Source organism: Guillardia theta (genome assembly GCF_000315625.1).
Source record: "Guillardia theta CCMP2712 unplaced genomic scaffold GUITHscaffold_15, whole genome shotgun sequence".
Taxonomy (NCBI): domain Eukaryota; class Cryptophyceae; order Pyrenomonadales; family Geminigeraceae; genus Guillardia; species Guillardia theta.
In genome coordinates, this window is record NW_005434659.1 from 818,329 (window position 1) to 835,329 (window position 17,001).

Here is a 17,001-nt window from a genome sequence, read left to right on the forward strand (position 1 = left end):
GATAGATTCGAACAAGACCTTCAATGACTTACTACATCTTTGAGTCAAGATATAGATTCGAACAAGACCTTACTCACTACATCTTGGAGTCAAGATATAGATTCGAACAAGACCTTACTCACTACCCTGATCTTTGAGTCAAGATATCACTTCACTCAGCTCTCAGTCTTAGACGTAAGGACTCCATCCCTCAAAGGCTCTGCAGGATCAACGAAATGCGATCAGTTCTCCCTCCTCTCCCTCGGTTGACGTACCGGGCAAGAATGTCTCTTGATGTTGCTATCTCCAGCAGCGAATCAGCTTGCTCGAAGGAGCTCAGACTGGCGGAATGGCTGCCAGTGCCAGCCTCTTCCTCGACCTTGTCGATGAGGCGAGCTAAGTTCTGATGCGCACTTGTCACTCTCCCATTCCTTGTCACTTGTTCTCTCAGGATTGAGAATGGATTCCGTCCTTCCAACTTTCCTTTGACATCCTATCACTGCGTCAGAGCTCTCATCTCACACTGACGACCTCACTTTGACGATGTCGTCCACGTCTATCATCAGGCTCAGAACGGGATCTTTCGCAAACAGCGACAAAAGGTTCAAGAGAGCTGTCCGCGAGCCTCGGAGCGTCTGAAGCACCCTTGCCATCGTGTGCTTCATGCTGCCTTTCCCATCAACAGGGTGAAGAATCCCCAAGAACTGCAGGAAGAGGTCAAGATCAAAGTATTCACTTCCTCTCCCTCACTTGTGGCGTCATGCGGAAGGGCACGAGCTCAGGGATAGGCAGTCTGATAGTTGCAAAGCCGAGGGCATAACCGAAGTCGATCCCTAAGATTCGTCCATCCTTGAGCACGAGAGAGTTTTTCAGATGCCTGTCTCCTGCATGGTCGTGAATATCCTCCTCCTCCTCCTCCTCCTCCTCCTCCTCCTCCCCATCATTATCATCCTCCTCCTCATCATCATCATCGTTATCATCATCATCATCATCGTCGTCTTCGTCGTTGTGAAAGAGCATGAGGATCGTCACCTATTCCCACGATGTAATGACACGAATTCATGGTTGCAAGGGTCTTGATAAAATTTGATCTCATGGTGTATTCCTCCTGCCATTTATACATCATCTTCGTCAGACTGCAACACAACAGTACACCTTTGCACTTCTTGCATCAGTCAGCAAAGATTTTCGAAAGTATAAAGGATCTTGCATGGCAACGACTTCATTGAAAGCTGTTGTGAGGTCATGGAGACTTTTCTCACTACTGATAGTATGGAGCCATGTTTTTTGTGAGATTTTCTCCATGAACTTCTTTCCCTGCTCATTCAAGACCCTACCAGGAGCATGTTAGCAGAGACAAGATATCGCGAAAAAGCTTGATACGTTTTGTCGACGAAGCTCTCGAGTGGTTTAGATTGTCCCACAAACTCAATGATGCCAGCATGCTTACTCAGTGTTACAATGGAGTACGTGAGAAGATGAAGACTTTTCTTGGAGCAGTTCACGTCTGAGAGCATCAGTCGATTCATCACTCCGAACACCTGTTGCAACCGTTCGTCTAGTCTCAGATCTTCACCGCACTTCACTATCCACCCATATTCCTTCCCGTCCGATCCTCTCATTGTAACTCCCACTGGGCGTTGCTTGGACGGAAAGAAGTTGATTCTGTCGTCAAAAGACATCAACCTTGGAAAGTGAGACTCTGATGGAACTCTTCTGCTTCCGAGAGCTTGGTAAGGAATAACTAGGCTTTTCTCCTCTTCAAACGTTCCCTCGAATCGTGAGAGGTGCGTTGAAAACAACCTCAAGGTTGAACTTTTCAAAGCTAAGGGCTTCAAAAACTTCACCTCGTTTCCAAGCGTTCTAGCTCCACTTTTCTGTGACAGTGCATGGATCATTTTAGCGATGTTCTCGTCTTCTCTCATCATTTTCCCCCTTATTTCACTCATCTTGGGTTGGTCGACGAATGATTTGTTCAGATATGATATTATCTGACTGTCTTCTGGATTGAGTTTGTTTCCTCCGGGTTTCAACCTCTTGAGAACTTCATTGATCTGCAACCTCGGATCTTGCAGGAGGTGCATGGCATCCCGAACTTCTTCGATAGACTCCACTTTTTGTTTGATGTGGCTGAAGAGATGGTCGAGAAAAGAATCTGTCTCAGTTCCGAATACTGTTTGAAACGCCAAATACACTGCTTGTGGGTAGTGCTTCGACAATTCTTGGATGAAATATGAAGTGAGCTCGTCGTCCTTGTTTCGATGAAACTTGTGATGAAGATACACAAGTTGCTGCAACCATTGTATGAGAGGTTGGACTGAAAATCCCCTGGATTTGAACAACTGCTTTACACTAGCCCTAGTTTTTTGATCAATATTCTCTATGACCTCAAGAAATCGGGGAAGGTTGTAGTTTGCCTTTTCACAACCATATTCAACGGCTGACAACAAGCTGTCAAAGAAGAAGTTCAAGAATGTTTCGTCATACGCATGTTTTCCTGTTTGTGAATGTTTGTTTTGATTGCTTTCTTTCATCTGATTATCACAGAAGAGAGCGGCAAGGAAGTTTGTTTTTGCCATGTACTTTAGCTTGATCCCAGCATTCTTTGCAAGATCCTTACTGCCGTCAATTGCTTCTCTAAAGGTTTTGAGTGCATTTTCATTCTCTCCCATTGTTTCGTAGACATGTGCCATCCGGAGCAAGCACTTGATTCGCCATGGCACACCATCGCGTTCTCCAGCTGAATCATTCAATGAAACATGATGCACTAACGCAGATAAATGCTCCTTTTCAGCAATGCTCTGATTTGACTTCACAATGCAGTCTAACTTTACCTTTCTGGACCTATACTCGCAGCTTGTTGATACCTTCCCTAACTGCTCTGCGACTCCTGAAGCAGCATAATTTTTACATCGTGCGAACCCAGTCGCAAACTTCATTGCGATTTGCGACTTCATCTCATCACACAATCTCTGAGTTTGAATGCACTCAGAGGTCAGGCTAGAAGACTCAGCATGTCTGAGAAAGATGTATCTCCCTAGCAAGATCTGATCCCATCCTAATTCCATACTTCTCCAAGTGCTCTTTGGTTGTCGCTTGCTCCACCTGGCAAGTAGCCTCTCAAACTCCTGCACATTGCCAATCGAGTGTAAGTACTCGTCGAGCTCGACGAGTCTCTGAAGCTCTATGATCCTCTTGATCTTCATATCTTCTCCGAGACCAATACTTTCTTCCCATGAGTTGCAAAGGTGCGTGATTCCACTTCTTACAATCTCCTCGCACTCAACTTGTTGTGAGTTCTTTAGCAAGCTTGCAAGGGAATGCTCGAAACAATATTCTTTTTGTGTTCGTTCTGACTTAAAGAACGCCTTTGAGAGACAATTTGTCGAGTCCTGAGAGTCCCCAAAAGTATCGAAGTCCCGGAAGATATTTCCAACTTGACATTGCAAGAAACTTTGCAAAACTTTCCAGTTTTCTAATTTCAACAATTCCACTTCAAAGCCACTTATGCTTTCACTATTTGTATCTTCAGAGGTGTGCTGATCTTTGATTCTCTTTTCCAACGTTGAGAATTGCAGGCTCTTGAGCAAACTTTCTTGAAACCCTCGTTCACAGATGTCAGCCATTTCTCTTGCAATGCTGTCCCCGGCCAGCAATGTTTCGTAATGTGATATTGCTTCCTCATACCTGCGATCAATCTTGAGGTTCAGAGCAATCAATGCCTTGCTCTCTCTTCCGAATGCCGTCAGGTACTTCTCGTAGACCCCGATCTCCATGTCACTCTCTTCAAGTAGGGAATATAACATGGAGAGTGACTGCCATGTAGACTGGGGAGTTGATAGTTTCCTCTTCTCAGCTTTTGCAGGTCTTTCTTCTTCTGAGATTGATTCGGAATCTTCAAGCTTCAATATTCCATCATAGATGCACTGTGAATGATTTCTGCAGACAGCAACAAGAAGTCTGGAATCGACATCGAGATTCATCTTTCTTGCAATGCTCACCAAGGTTGAAACAACCATGGGAGATTGAAAGGAATCAAGGTTCAAAGCATTCACCAGCGGTTGTTGGAGGAGCTTGATGAAATTTGTTTGGTATTCGTTGTTTTTCTTCAAAACTACATCCACGAATTCTAGAATCACGATTTGACACAACTGAGAGTCTTGGTAGGTTGCCTGCTGCAAGAGTTGAATCAGATCAGATTGCTTGATCTCAATGAAAGGAACATCTCCCTGAAAGTAACTTCGAGACAGATAGATTTTTGATTTTCTTTTCAGCTCTGCTTGCTCCCTTCGACGAGAAATTTCTTTGGCTTTTGCACAGCGGATTCTTTCAAGGTATGATGCATGCTTGCCCTTCAGTGAATTCACTCGAAGTGGCTTTCGGTTTGGACATCTCCATCTCTGCAATCTTTCAAAAGTCTGTGCAAACTCGCGGTTGAGTTTGGAACGTGACTTCACGGAAGGATCGTCGTGGCAGTCATCGAGCTCCATTGCGTCAAATGAGTTGAAGGTAGACTCGTTCTCCGTCGAGAAGTTCAGGCAGTCCAGAGTGAACGACTGACTCTCAAATGTCGAGGGAGTGAGAGAAGAGGACTGGGAGACTTTCAACTCCCTGAACTCGACTCCCCTGCAAAGAGGTGCGTCGAAAGTTTGGAATTGGAATCATCGTACATCTGCAAGATACAATGACTGAAAGTTCGTAGCCAGATCTCTCCGGAGCCCCTCTCGTTGGCACGTGAGAAGTCTGTGAGGACTCGAAGCAACAAGTCAAGCGGTTGATTGTTTTTGATCTTACTGCAGTACCAAGTCAAAAAGAAACTCCGCACCTCTCCGTTTGGATCTCCAAGCGACGACATCAGATAAGCGAGTACTTGCTCCCGAAGACAAGTCTGCTCAAGGCTCAACAACCTCTCAAACACATCATGCAAGGTTATGAAGTAATGGATTCGAAGGTTGTCAGATGATTGACAGAATGCTTTGTGATGCACTAAAGTACTCTGGATGATTGCAGCGAGCTGCTCGAGATCAATGGTTTGGAGAAGAGCACTCGCGGGTTTCTCTTTGTCTGCTAATGGATTCTCTCCTCGTCCATTTAAAAGGCGAAAGAAATTCTCGTCTGCTTCATGGCCCTTCAAGATGGCTGTTTTGACGTCCATTGCTATTTCTTGCAGTTGGTCATTTTTGATATCTGGAGCATGATTATCGTGATTCACATCCTTGAGACTTTGCAGGTACTTCACTTGGAGGCGTTTGATATCAAGTTTCTGCGAAAGCATTTCATGAATATTCTTTTCATGCACTCTGAGGTAAGAATGTGACAATACTGCTGCTTTAGGATACCTCTCGCACAAACTGCGAACCCTAATGACAAGTTGATCGACTGTTCCCTTTCTGGCCAGGCTTTTCAGCTTATCCCCCACCTGCTTCTCCATATACTTTCGTTCCTGATTCCCCATCAGAGCCATCCATGCACCGCACAGCGAACTTGGATGTCGAACCAGCAATTTTGAATTCAATTTTTCTTTCTCTGAATTCGTCTCTTGTGAAGGTAGCATGAAAGAGGCGAGATAATCTCCAATGTCCTTCATAAGATTCGACAAGTTGCTGTCTGTGAGATTGACAAGTGCTCCTGGTTTTTTTTCTCTCTCGTTTTCCTCAACACCGCAAACACACAATTGAAAGCGAAGTCCCATTATCACAGAGTTGTTTTTGCGTTTTTCATAAAGATCTCTAATCTTGGTCAACATACCTTTCAAATCTTCAACTGTTGCATATTCCCTCCAGCTTGACAAGAAGTTTGTGAACGTCGGGTATAAGGAATCGTTTTCGCTAGACGTGTCGATCATTTCTATATTATACGTCATCAGATCACGAAGGAATGACCAGCATCGTGATGCTTCCTTGGTACTTAGCGTCTGTAGTGACAGCTCTTTGTAAGAGAACCAAAGTCTTTGCGTCTCTGTAACAAGAACCATGGCATACCTTATCTTTGTGGATCCATTTTCTTGGTTTTCCTGGATTAAGTATGTTTCAGTTTCAAAGAAGACTTGGAGTATGTTTTCCCGATGATTTTTCAAGACAGCTGGATTTCGATTAAGCTTTAAATAATTGATAATCAATTTGAAAAAGAAGATCTTGGTAATTTTCTTTTCTTGCATCTGGTCTTGAATTGTAGAAAATATATCGTTCAAGATCAAATTTATCTTATCGAGATCATCATTGTACAATTGTTCAAAACTGAGAAGTGCAAAGCACAGGGAATGCATACACTCATTCTCGTCAAGACGATCTCCATGGATGCAGAAGTTCAGATCGTATGGAGCTGACTTTTCAATAGCTTGGACATTTCTAGTTCGAAATTGTTTTTGCCAATCATTTAACACTTCTTGACTGGGTTCGAAAGTTGACTGACTGGATGATTTTGAGTTGTCTTGAAAATTTTCATCATGCTTGAGGTCAGTCTCATTGTCCTCTCCGAAGTAACTTATCATGGATTCTGATGGTTCATACGGCCTTGTTTCACCATTGATGATAAAGTTCCAATCCCATTTCTTGACCAAGATTTCAAAAAACAATTCTGGTTCAAATTGTGTACGTGCAAATATGATTGATAAGGTACTTTGACATGCCTGATAAAATTCTCTAGCGAGACTTCCATCTTCTGAGGGTAATGGTAAATTGCAAACTCTCTCTAAACCCTTAATCAAGGCTATGGAGATATCATCTTGGGATTGTTGTGACTTGAGATAAACCAACTTTACAACATGCAACAAGCATATGATTTTGTTCTGGTCACTTTGAGAAAATTTTTCTGCTGCAATCAATGAATTTGCACCATTCGTGATCATTCGAAAACATTTTTGAAACAAAGACACCACACTGGCTTCCTTCATCGTTGCATATCCCCTCATGCAAAGCTCTTTCAAGGTCCACCTGCATCCTTGCCCTTTATCACTTCCACATTGGATCCACTGACTCTCAACAAGAGTGTACATAGCATCCTCTTGCTCTTCTTCTGACAACTTTGCAAAGAAGATATCCAAGACGTGATGAACATCTGCCTTGGTCTTTTCTGTGCACTCAGCAGCTGAGGCGAAAAATGAAGTCATGACCTCTAGTGCCTCGATCTTGTCCGTGTTTGCAATAAATCGTATGATTTGTGCTATGCATGACTCTCTTTCTTGATTCGAAATCTTGGAAAGCTCAGGATTTAAATATCCTTTGAGAGATTGTATGATCATGGTCCTGTCACAATCAAACCGCAATAGATTGAAAAGCATAGGCAGCAAGGTTGTAAGTTCTTCAAAGAGCGGTTTGCGTTCAAGAAATGCACACAACCATTTTTGGCAGGAAATAATGAACTTGCCTGTTTCTGAACTCTGTTTGTCATTAATGACAAAGTTTAGAAGATCACTGATCAAGCGAATCAAATCCAAAGATTGCTGACGTGACACACTTAGCATATTAAATAGTGTCTCTTTTGCAATGATGCAGCTGCAGGATATTGTTTTTACGAGAGATTTTCCCTCTTGATGCAATCTTTGTAGTTTGCATGTGTCAATCATATTACTGAGCAACTTTACATGCTTCAAACTACTGGCACAATCAAGGTCTTGGACATTTTCAAGAAAGTGACGATCGAAAGTCGTTCTGTATCTCAAGTACAACTCAACTAGTTCGTTTTCCGCACCTCTGATGACATCTTGAAAATATTTGTCAGGCATCTTCTTCAACTCTAAAGCAACATGTAAAAGCTCTGGTAAATAAAGATCTTTGTTCGTTTGGGCATAATGCCAGATTTCTTCAGCTATGTTCCGTTGCATTTTCTCTCCGCAAAGCGCATAACCTCTCTTGATGAGTAGCATGCAATTTCGAAAGTAGACTCTCAGCTCCGTATGTCCAAATTTTGCTACTAGCATATTGAAATTTTGTAGTGATAAGACATTACCCTGATCGCAAAGGTTGAGAATATTCTGTTGAAAGGTTTGTCGAATGGACTGACATGACCGAATGCATTCCAGGATCTTGTCTATGATGTTTATGACTTCCTGCTCACAGTCTTTGTTCGAAATCTCTGTGCTTTTAGCTCCTAGAGGACACAAGCAATCCCAAAGAAACACGGCATTGATTTTAGGCAGAAGGTCTGCTGCTGAATTCTGCGTCGTAAATCGTTTGAAAATCTCATGGCAAAGAAGCAGCTCAATCTTCACTAGATGCCAAGTTCGAGCTGTCTTGTTATTTGGTGATATGAAATCTTCAGGGCAAGGTAAGAGCTCCAGCAATGCCGTTTCATGAACTGCATCCATCCGTTTCTCGATATCAAAGCCGAGGTTGATCAACCATACAAAAGACTCTAATCTCAAAGTTGCGGTCGTTGCCACATCTTTAAAGCGTATACGAAGCAATGAAATCAGTCGTTCTTCATTGAAGGGACTGCCAATGTCCTGGTTATCTTCTCTAAATTTTTGGACTAGATTTTGGCAATAGACACGAGTTGACTTATATGGAGAAAACAAACCTTGCATTACCCTCTCAACAAATTTCTCGAATTCTTCAACGTCTTCGTTTTGGTGTACTCGGTATGATTGGATCAAAAGCTTTTCAGTCTGGGCCAAGGCTCGCATAATGTTGAGCTCTACCTTTGGCATTGAGTAATCTGTGGCTGTGAAATTCAAACCGATCATGCAGCAAGTGCAGAGCTTAATTGTATGCTGCTTCACAAAAAATCCGAAATCACAATTTCCATTCATTAGAAAGTTTGCAAGGTCAACGGTGATAAGAGATCCGGCCAGCCGTTGAGAAGCATCTGGGTGGCTCAGGATGCCGTACAATCTATTCATAAGAAGAGTGATTACCGCATCTTCAGGTTTTTGTCGCTTAGATCGCTGGCTCCTCGCTTTCTCTAAAAGCTTCTCCAGCATCATTACAGCCCACTTCGTTGAGGCTACCGACGACCGTGAGTCTTCAATGATCGCATCAAACGCTTCGACAGAGAAACATGCTAGTGTTTGGCAATCAGAAGTAAGCCAGTTGATGATTTGTTCGTTGAGAGTGCTACAGATCATTCTGATCTCCTTGACAATGTCTGCACTGAATGTCAAGATAGTTCCGTACAGTTGTCCGAAGGTATGTAAAACAGACAGTTCAGCCTTATCTTCAGATTTTTTACCGTTGGATTTGATTTTGCCAATGACGAGACACGTTATTGTGTGCAAAATCTCTGCGAATATCAGTCTCGTCTTTTGATCAGGAAAATCAGATGCTATTTCGAGAATACGCGCTGTGATCTTGTCCAGGTAAAAGACCCCCAGTGCTCCTTTCTCCAAGGTCAGTCGGAGAAGAGCTGAATGGTTGTTCACATTTCCCCTGAGATCTGCATCCACTGATGTATGCCACATCAGGTGACTTGTCTTTCCAAGTATGCAAATTGCTCGCCTTGCAAACTCTACATGTACCTCAGCGTTCTTTTCCACACGACTTCTTCTCCGCGTATCTTGCCTCGACCTACTGTTCATTTTGCTCTCCTGCTGAATATTTCTGTCCTTTTGCAAGTAGAGCTCGACGAGTCTGCAGACTTCCACTAGTTGAGAAATATGCTCAAGCTGCTCACTTTCTATCCATTCCTCGATGAACTTCAAAGTTCGATCAAGAAGTGTCTCTCGAGCAAACCCAACAGACAACGAAAGTCGGACGACGCGGTCATGGATTGAAAACTCGATGAGGTCCATGGGTATAGCCATCACAAACTCGAGGCTGCAGCAAAGATCTTCCTCGTTCTCATGTTGCATGGAAAGATCGGACACCTGTGCTCATGAATGATTAACTTTCAATAGATGAGAAATCATTTTTCTCACATTGCGGGCGAGCTGTTGAAGTTCATTCAAGCTTTGTAAGTAATCTTTTAGCTCTTTGGATCTGCTAGAGATCTGAATGCTTGGTGTCAGAATTTTCAAGAGACCGGTTAGTGTTGGGTTTCGAACTGCAATCATCAGGATAGATCTCATGAAAGCTCTCAGATTCAGATTCTCCATATTCGAGCATCTAACCAGCTTTTCCAGTACTCCAGCGCAGAGGTTGCACAGTTTGCTGTAGATTCTAAGGTCATTGTGGTTTCCAGGAGACAAAAACCTCGATTGGGGTGAGTCTGGACCATCGCCAGGCCGTCTTTCAATTGTCAAGGACAAATCCAAGGAGTTGAGAATTATGACAGTCTGGCTTAGAAGACGATTTAAGATGTCAAATTGAACCTCCTGAAGGCCAATATTGCATTTGTTCTTGTCTCCCTGTCTAGATTGTACATTGTTCTCAATCCATTCCACATGAGTGTTGTCCAGTATGCAGGTCCAGAGGTTAATTAGTGAAGTAGAGGAATTCTCATTCTGCTCTTCTGCTTGTTCTACTGAAAGTAAACGGTTTCCCGGCTGGGTGGATTCAATGCTGGCAGAGAGAGCAGTTGGAACGAGAAAGGAACAGTTAAGGTCTGGAGTAGAGCACGTCTTCACTGAGAAGTACAGAAAGAACCAAGCACGCTCATGGAGATATTGCTTGATCTTCATGATCGATGGATAAGATTGGAAGAGAAATCGGACTGCTTCACCAATGAAGAAAGAGCAATCTTGATCTTCAACCGCTTTCTGCAAAGTACTCACAAATCGATTTTTTCTAGATGATGTGATCGTACCGGGATGTTCAAGATGACGTCAGCGACGGATATGAGAAAATTAGGTAGGATCTCAACCATCAGATTGTTTTGCTCCTCATCATCCGGCTTACTCAAAACGAGATTCCAGTATCTCCAGCAGCTTGGTATAAAATCATCCAAGACATTCATTTGATAACTTGCTACATGCGATGAAATAGACCCTCTTCCTCTGAAAGAGAGAGACACGCACCTCAAATCGCTCTCTTCCATCAAGTCCTTGTATGTGACGTACAAGTCTTCCACTTCTTGTCGTGATAGAGGATACTTCCTTAGATGACTGCTCCAGGCGTCGAATGCGCTCAGAGCAGCTGACCTAACTTCTCTGTCGACATGTCTGCACCATTTCAAGAGAGTATTGCAAATCGTGGGAATCCTCACACATTCTATCAAGTACTTAGCAACAATTTTCGGATGCTCCTCAAGCAGTCTCAAAGAGGCTTTCACCACATCATACTTGCGAATCTTAGTTGTTGTATCCAGCCACTTCCACAGGGTTGTTGTGCAGTCCTTCATCAGTTCTTGACTGCTTGCCTCGATCTCTTTGAATCGGAAATGCGACATCAACCCTCTCATCCCAGAGATGCATCCACCAGGACCACATATTGTCTTCTCATTCTTGATGTGCGAGGAGAGAGCCTTTCTGTAATACTCGTATGCAGTCTTGTTTCCTGCCATCACACAGTTGTCCAGCGCTTCAGGATGTTTGAAGCAGAGGCGGTTGCACACTTCAATTCTTTCTGCAAGCAAAGTAGCGTTCTTTGAGAGCTGATTATCCAACAATTGACCGACGACAAACTGACAAGTAGTCTTGACCGTATTTTGAAACTCTTCTGATGTTCTCCCTTGTTTTGAAATCCTGGCGTCTAATGTGACGGCAAGGAGTTTATATGCATACTTTTGCTGCGGAATGAGCAAGTTAGCACGTCATCCAAGAAAAAAGCACTGATGATTCCTCTAGACGTACCGTTGTTGCCTCGTAAGTTTTGCTGCTGACCACGTTGCGACAAAACTCAAAGATCTCTTGAAACTGCTTCAAGTCCAGGCAGAGTTGGTGATTCGAGTATCTTTCCAAGTGTTCCTTCATTGCTGAAATTGACTTCTGAGATGGCGGCAAAGATTTCAACAGGCTGAATTCTCCGCTGAAGATGTTGAAATTCAATGAAGCTGGATTCTCGGTCAATTACAAGCGAAGATCTGGAATGAGGCCTTACCGATTGATGTGATGTCTTTCCTTTCATATATACTCCTAATGTACCCGACGTCTTTCAGGCGATCCAGACAAATATCTGAAAATAGAGATTCATCTCAACTAACATGGAGTGTTAGATGCATTGCCTGCAGATTGAGCTGACATAGTCTCAAGCTTGAGAATCTCTCTATCACGTATCGAAATTTTCAGTCAAATTTGGAACATCTCAAGTTGACTAAAAAAGAGGCCTCTGCCTTCCCTGAACCTGCGCCAGCTTTTTATGACCGAACACATGTGTGTCGTGCAAGCTGAAAGAGTCGAATTCATTATTATGTTACAGTGTAGATCTGGGGCAGCAAGAGGAAGAACGAGAGGATTAAGAACAGAGAATGCACTAGTGAGTCTTGTCGCAATGCAGTGGAGCTAGCACCCGAAGTCACCTCTGTGACCTGCGTCACAGTTTTGCAATTCGGTATTCCTGGAATGGGCATCAACTTCAGGCAACTTGCAACTAAACGCTTGTCTTTGATTGCATACCATTCCTCAAAAGCTCTCCATTCAGAGAAATGATGCTAATGGTTTGCTTTGTTGACGTGACCAAACTTTCTGTCGTCTGAATCTTCAAGGAAGTAGTTAGAAGGCTCGCAGGACGTGGCACTAGAAAGGAAGAACGGAGTGCCGATACCTTTGTCTTGAGATTGCAAAGATCTGGAGACGCGTCCTGAGCTTGCACGACTGTGACCATGGACACCTGCAGTTGAAGAATGAGGAGTAGACTTGAGAGCAATCGACGTGTCTTACATCAACTTGTGAGAGGGTCGCCACGCTCTTCCTGTACAAGTAGCTCCTGCATGCAGGTGGTATGAACGCACAGCATGAGCTCAAGCAGCGGGGAACTCACCTTTTCTGATATTGGGAACAAGTCATTGTCGCCTCACACTCAAACTCCAGGTATCGAATCTTCTCCGTCCCTGTTGGCGTAGACAAGGAAAGTGAGCTCACCAACAGCGTGCCGGCCTCAAGTCCTTGCTCCACCAACGCGCTGCTTACGCTGCTTGCTGTTAAACTGGCCAAAATGGTTGACCCACCAATCAGGTCAGCTGTTTGCACCGCAAACTCAACGGTGGAGCTTGCGGTCTGTCGGCGACTGCTTGTGATCGCGGTGATGGTGACCCTGTCAACAGACAAGGAGCAAGCTTTTGCTATGGCAGTGCGGAACTTCGACTTCTTGGTCTCGTCGAAGCTGGAAGGAGGGACAGGCATGGTCACAGCTCCGCTGACAGAGATAGGAAATGTCGAAATAGGGGAGGGTGTCGGCGTAGCCGAAGCTGAAACCGTCATCGTCACTTGAAATAACAAGTGAATGCAACAGGCCTGAAGGAATCACTACTCCGCTGGCTATGCAATCAGCGGTACTCTTTGATTGCTTACAATTTCTTTGAGCAAAATCCGCTCGGTTCTGAATTCAATTATCAATAAGTGATCACAACAAACATCTTCACTTACAAAACACTGCCAGTATCCTATACAAGCTTCTTGGCATGCTGAAGAAACGGTTGAGGTTCCAGCTACACAAGGAGAAAGGAATTGTGTGCACATGTACTGTCAAGAAAGCAAGAAACCAGTTAAGAAAGTCAGCGAATCAACGAGGTTCTTACCGACTTGAAGTACAGTAGACACTTAGTGCTTGAATCGTAACCTTTTGTCAAGTATGACGCGTATGACGCTATGAAGATGTATCACACACAATGATCAAGATGTTTCACACGTACATACCCTTCACAACTGAATCAATCGTCTGTGCTGTTGTGGAGAAAGAATCATTGGAGGAGAAGCCCACAGGCACAGTTCCATTCAACCCACTGAGAATAGAGCAGAAGCTCAGGCTCACTAGTGGCAGACATGTACCAGGACAAGCACAGCATGGAGCTGCTGCGGGAGGAGAGCTTGCGTTGGTGCTGTTCACTGTTGAGTTGCTTGAAGCTGACGTTGTGTTTGAGTCCGTGGAATTAGAAGTGGATGTTGTGTTCGAGTCCGTGGCATTAGAAGCGGATGTTGTGTTTGAGTCTGTGGCGTTGGTACTGGTCTCATTGCTGGAATTAGTGGAAAGCAGATGAGCGATGAGTTGGTCCAACGAAAAATTTTCAGTCCACGAAATGCTGCGAGTCCGTTCGTCCCCACTCCACGGACTAGCCCCAATAACAGGTACTCTGATAAAGCAGTCCATGAATCAACATATGCAATTTCCAGTGAATCTTTCACCTTTCATCGTCCTCAATTTGGAGATCCGTTGCTTGAGAATTGAATTGGTGCACCTCTGATTCAGTCGACGGGAGGAGAAGATTTCTTCGTGCACCCTGCTTTTCGTTCACTACACCAGCATGCTTGTTGTTGGAAGAGCTTACACTCCCTCCCGACGAGCACGAACAACACTTATCGAAGTTTGTCTGAGGTAAGATCAATCAGATTTTGATCAGCACATGAAAATGTAACATCACTGCTCTGAGCTTGCTTCTTGTGTATTCCAACAAGGACGGAAGCACATCATCTTGCGTCTCCATACTATCCTGTTCGTATCGCGTGCTGAGGATTCCAATCGCTGCCGCCATGACTACCAACGCCGCTCCTCCTGCCGTCCACACCTTCCAAGCCATTTTACCTTGCCCCGGTGGGTGGATGAGTCATTTTCTGTACATATGTACCCCACGTTAGCAACTAAAAATAACCGGTACTATTCCACTGCCCACTTCTTTCAAAGTTTGAAAGCCGACCGTATTCAAATTTTCAAAAATAAAATGAACCAGATGGCCCGTCAGGCAACAGCCTGAGGAATGTATATTAGCTAAACGACACAAAACATAAGTTTTATATATGATAATTTCAAGAATTCATCATTCATAGAATCGAACATGATATCTCCACGCATGGAATGCAGGCGAGAGGATTGTGAAGTTTGTGGGGGGATCTTTGGCAGGGCTCTGTTCTATGATAATCTTCTCGACCGGCAAGTCCTGCATAGCGACTCCTTCAGCAGCTTCAAGCCGCGAATGCATTATGGACCTGTGACGATGCCTCATGCCTGTCAGCGTCGTACTTCTCGACAGGAGTGTTCCGTTCAACCTCCAGAAAACGTCAGGCATATGAGTCTCCCCGCCTCCTTCAAACCAGGGAATCCGATTCACGCCTCTCAATTTGAATGTGCTGAGATGAAGGAGTAGGCAGCCCTTGCATGCCTTTGCGTATTGCACTTACACGTCTCCAGACTCTTTGTATGTGAACAGCGGACTGGATCCTTTGTTACGCGCATTACTACCACAGAGAATGAGGTACCTTCGCAATGCGACATATGCAGACCCTTTGTGATCGACAAGAACAGTCTAGCACGACATGACATGCAGCGGGCTGCAACGACTGATTCAGAATATCAAAATTTGGACTTCAAATCGATACCCTGACACTTTCGACTCGCCACGAATGGAAAATCTTCAGATGGTCGTTACAGCGATATCAAAATTGAGCAAGTGTTACCTTGGATATCCAGCTCTTTCTCAGGAGTCTGCAGAATGTATGGTGTCGATGACTGCACCATCAACACATGAGGACGAATCTAATACCGAGAAAGTTATAAGGAATGATTAGAATTACCTTGCCGAACGTTGCCTGACGACAAAAATGTACCACTTTTGAAGCATGTTGAACTGTAAACGATGGACGCAAAACTTTTCAAGCCTTTGAATAACCCTTGGTTGAGATCGAGTTAGTTTCATGAAGAATCATCGACAGGCTGTACCCCAGCCGCGCAAGACTCTTTGTCCGGTTGTAAACGACTGCATCGAAGCATTTCTTTAATACTTTTTTCCCATGCATGACCTCCAAAAACGCAGCCCTGAACATGACTTCGCGCTTGGCAATCCTCTTCTTCGATTTCTTAGAGAGATCTCCAAGGAATCTGATAATCTGCTTCATTTTCAACTTGTCGACTTGATGTCGAACCATCTGAAGATCAAATCGACATAAACACGGAAGTGGTAAATCGAGTGCAACCGTATGACCTGTTCTTTCTGCTGCTTTTGCTGTTTTGATCTAGATTTCCAAAAGAAAACCTCTGCATGGACGATCAAGATGAACCAAAGGGCATACAAAACACTTAAGATGAGCAAAGAAGCATACGAAGCACTCCAGTTGGGGGACTACCTTTCTCTTCCTGGGTGATTTCACGTTGCTCATTGAGGCATTTCTGTAGTTCCTTCACTAGAATGAGACTGTCGAGTAATATTGAGTCGAAAAAGTCTTGATTTCTCCTGCTCAGGTGTAAGACTCATCTCTTTTCTTTGTTTACCTGTGAAGCAGACCTTGTAGAAGGGTGTGGGCTCGTTTGGGCGACAGAGTTCGCGTTAGATTCAAAATCTGGATATAATTCTTCGATGACCTCGCAAACATCATGAAAGACTCTCCGTGCTAGGATCGCGCGCTTCTGTGTTGGGCTTTAGTTTATTCGCAATACTGCCGAAGTCAGCAAGAACATTACCTCTTCAGCACCTGATATGTCATATCGGATCTGTTTCAACAGTTCTTTCCTGGCCCCATCAAAATCTGCATTCACCTCTTGCTGACGACCATCATCTGCAGATCTCTGCTCTTGTAGACCTCCCCACAGCCCTGGGCTTCGTGCCTTGGCTCCCAGCATGTTTGAAGGACTTGACAGTCGCTCATGTTCTAGCTTGTGTTCCCGCCATGTTTGATGGGAGGAGACTGGTCAAAAATACCTGATAGTTTTTCGAAGTTTACACTCAAATCATGTTGCCAGGGGTCAAAGTACCCCTACTAGACACTGCAGATTATGGGGTACAAAACGGTTTTGATCGAATCAAATCCGAGCAGGCACAACAATTTTGGGCAGCAGATGTCCCAAGACTCCCGCGGGAGTGCAGAAATCGGAGGAAGCAGCAGAGCAGGAGCGGGGGAACGAGGAGGAGCAGGAGCGGGGGCAGCAGTAGGAGCAGGAGCGGGGGCAGCAGCAGCAGCAGCAGCAGCAGCAGCAGCAGCGGGTAGGAGCAGGAGAAGCAGCAGGAGCGGGAGCAGCATTAGGAGCGGGAGAGCGGGAGCTGGATCATAAAAAGAAAGGAAGTTGA

The 17,001-nt window shown here is 44.3% G+C and overlaps 3 protein-coding genes across 3 annotated transcripts; all 3 read right to left on the reverse strand.

The window, feature by feature from the left end:
• Positions 1-168: 168 nt before the first annotated feature.
• Positions 169-5,443, reverse strand: GUITHDRAFT_104130 (hypothetical protein; the record flags this gene model as incomplete). The annotated part of the gene is made up of 8 exons (XM_005837244.1): positions 169-199; positions 255-472; positions 516-683; positions 730-863; positions 1,242-1,312; positions 1,363-4,605; positions 4,650-4,772; positions 4,887-5,443. The coding sequence occupies 8 exons, from the start codon at positions 5,441-5,443 to the stop codon at positions 169-171; spliced, it is 4,545 nt and encodes a 1,514-aa protein (XP_005837301.1).
• A 2,744-nt stretch (positions 5,444-8,187) lies between these two features.
• GUITHDRAFT_104131 (hypothetical protein) lies at positions 8,188-13,794 on the reverse strand (the record flags this gene model as incomplete). Its single annotated transcript, XM_005837245.1, has 16 exons — positions 8,188-8,274; positions 8,507-9,781; positions 9,833-10,612; positions 10,660-11,580; positions 11,645-11,844; positions 11,892-11,966; positions 12,300-12,347; positions 12,407-12,488; positions 12,555-12,620; positions 12,671-12,716; positions 12,771-13,197; positions 13,301-13,328; positions 13,376-13,471; positions 13,528-13,595; positions 13,646-13,731; positions 13,778-13,794. The coding sequence occupies 16 exons, from the start codon at positions 13,792-13,794 to the stop codon at positions 8,188-8,190; spliced, it is 4,302 nt and encodes a 1,433-aa protein (XP_005837302.1).
• A 1,262-nt stretch (positions 13,795-15,056) lies between these two features.
• Positions 15,057-16,556, reverse strand: GUITHDRAFT_135470 (hypothetical protein; the record flags this gene model as incomplete). Its single annotated transcript, XM_005837246.1, has 9 exons — positions 15,057-15,178; positions 15,200-15,271; positions 15,398-15,449; positions 15,515-15,529; positions 15,740-15,865; positions 15,922-15,974; positions 16,064-16,131; positions 16,209-16,276; positions 16,398-16,556. 9 exons carry the CDS (start codon positions 16,554-16,556, stop codon positions 15,057-15,059), a joined length of 735 nt encoding a protein of 244 aa, XP_005837303.1.
• Positions 16,557-17,001: the final 445 nt, after the last annotated feature.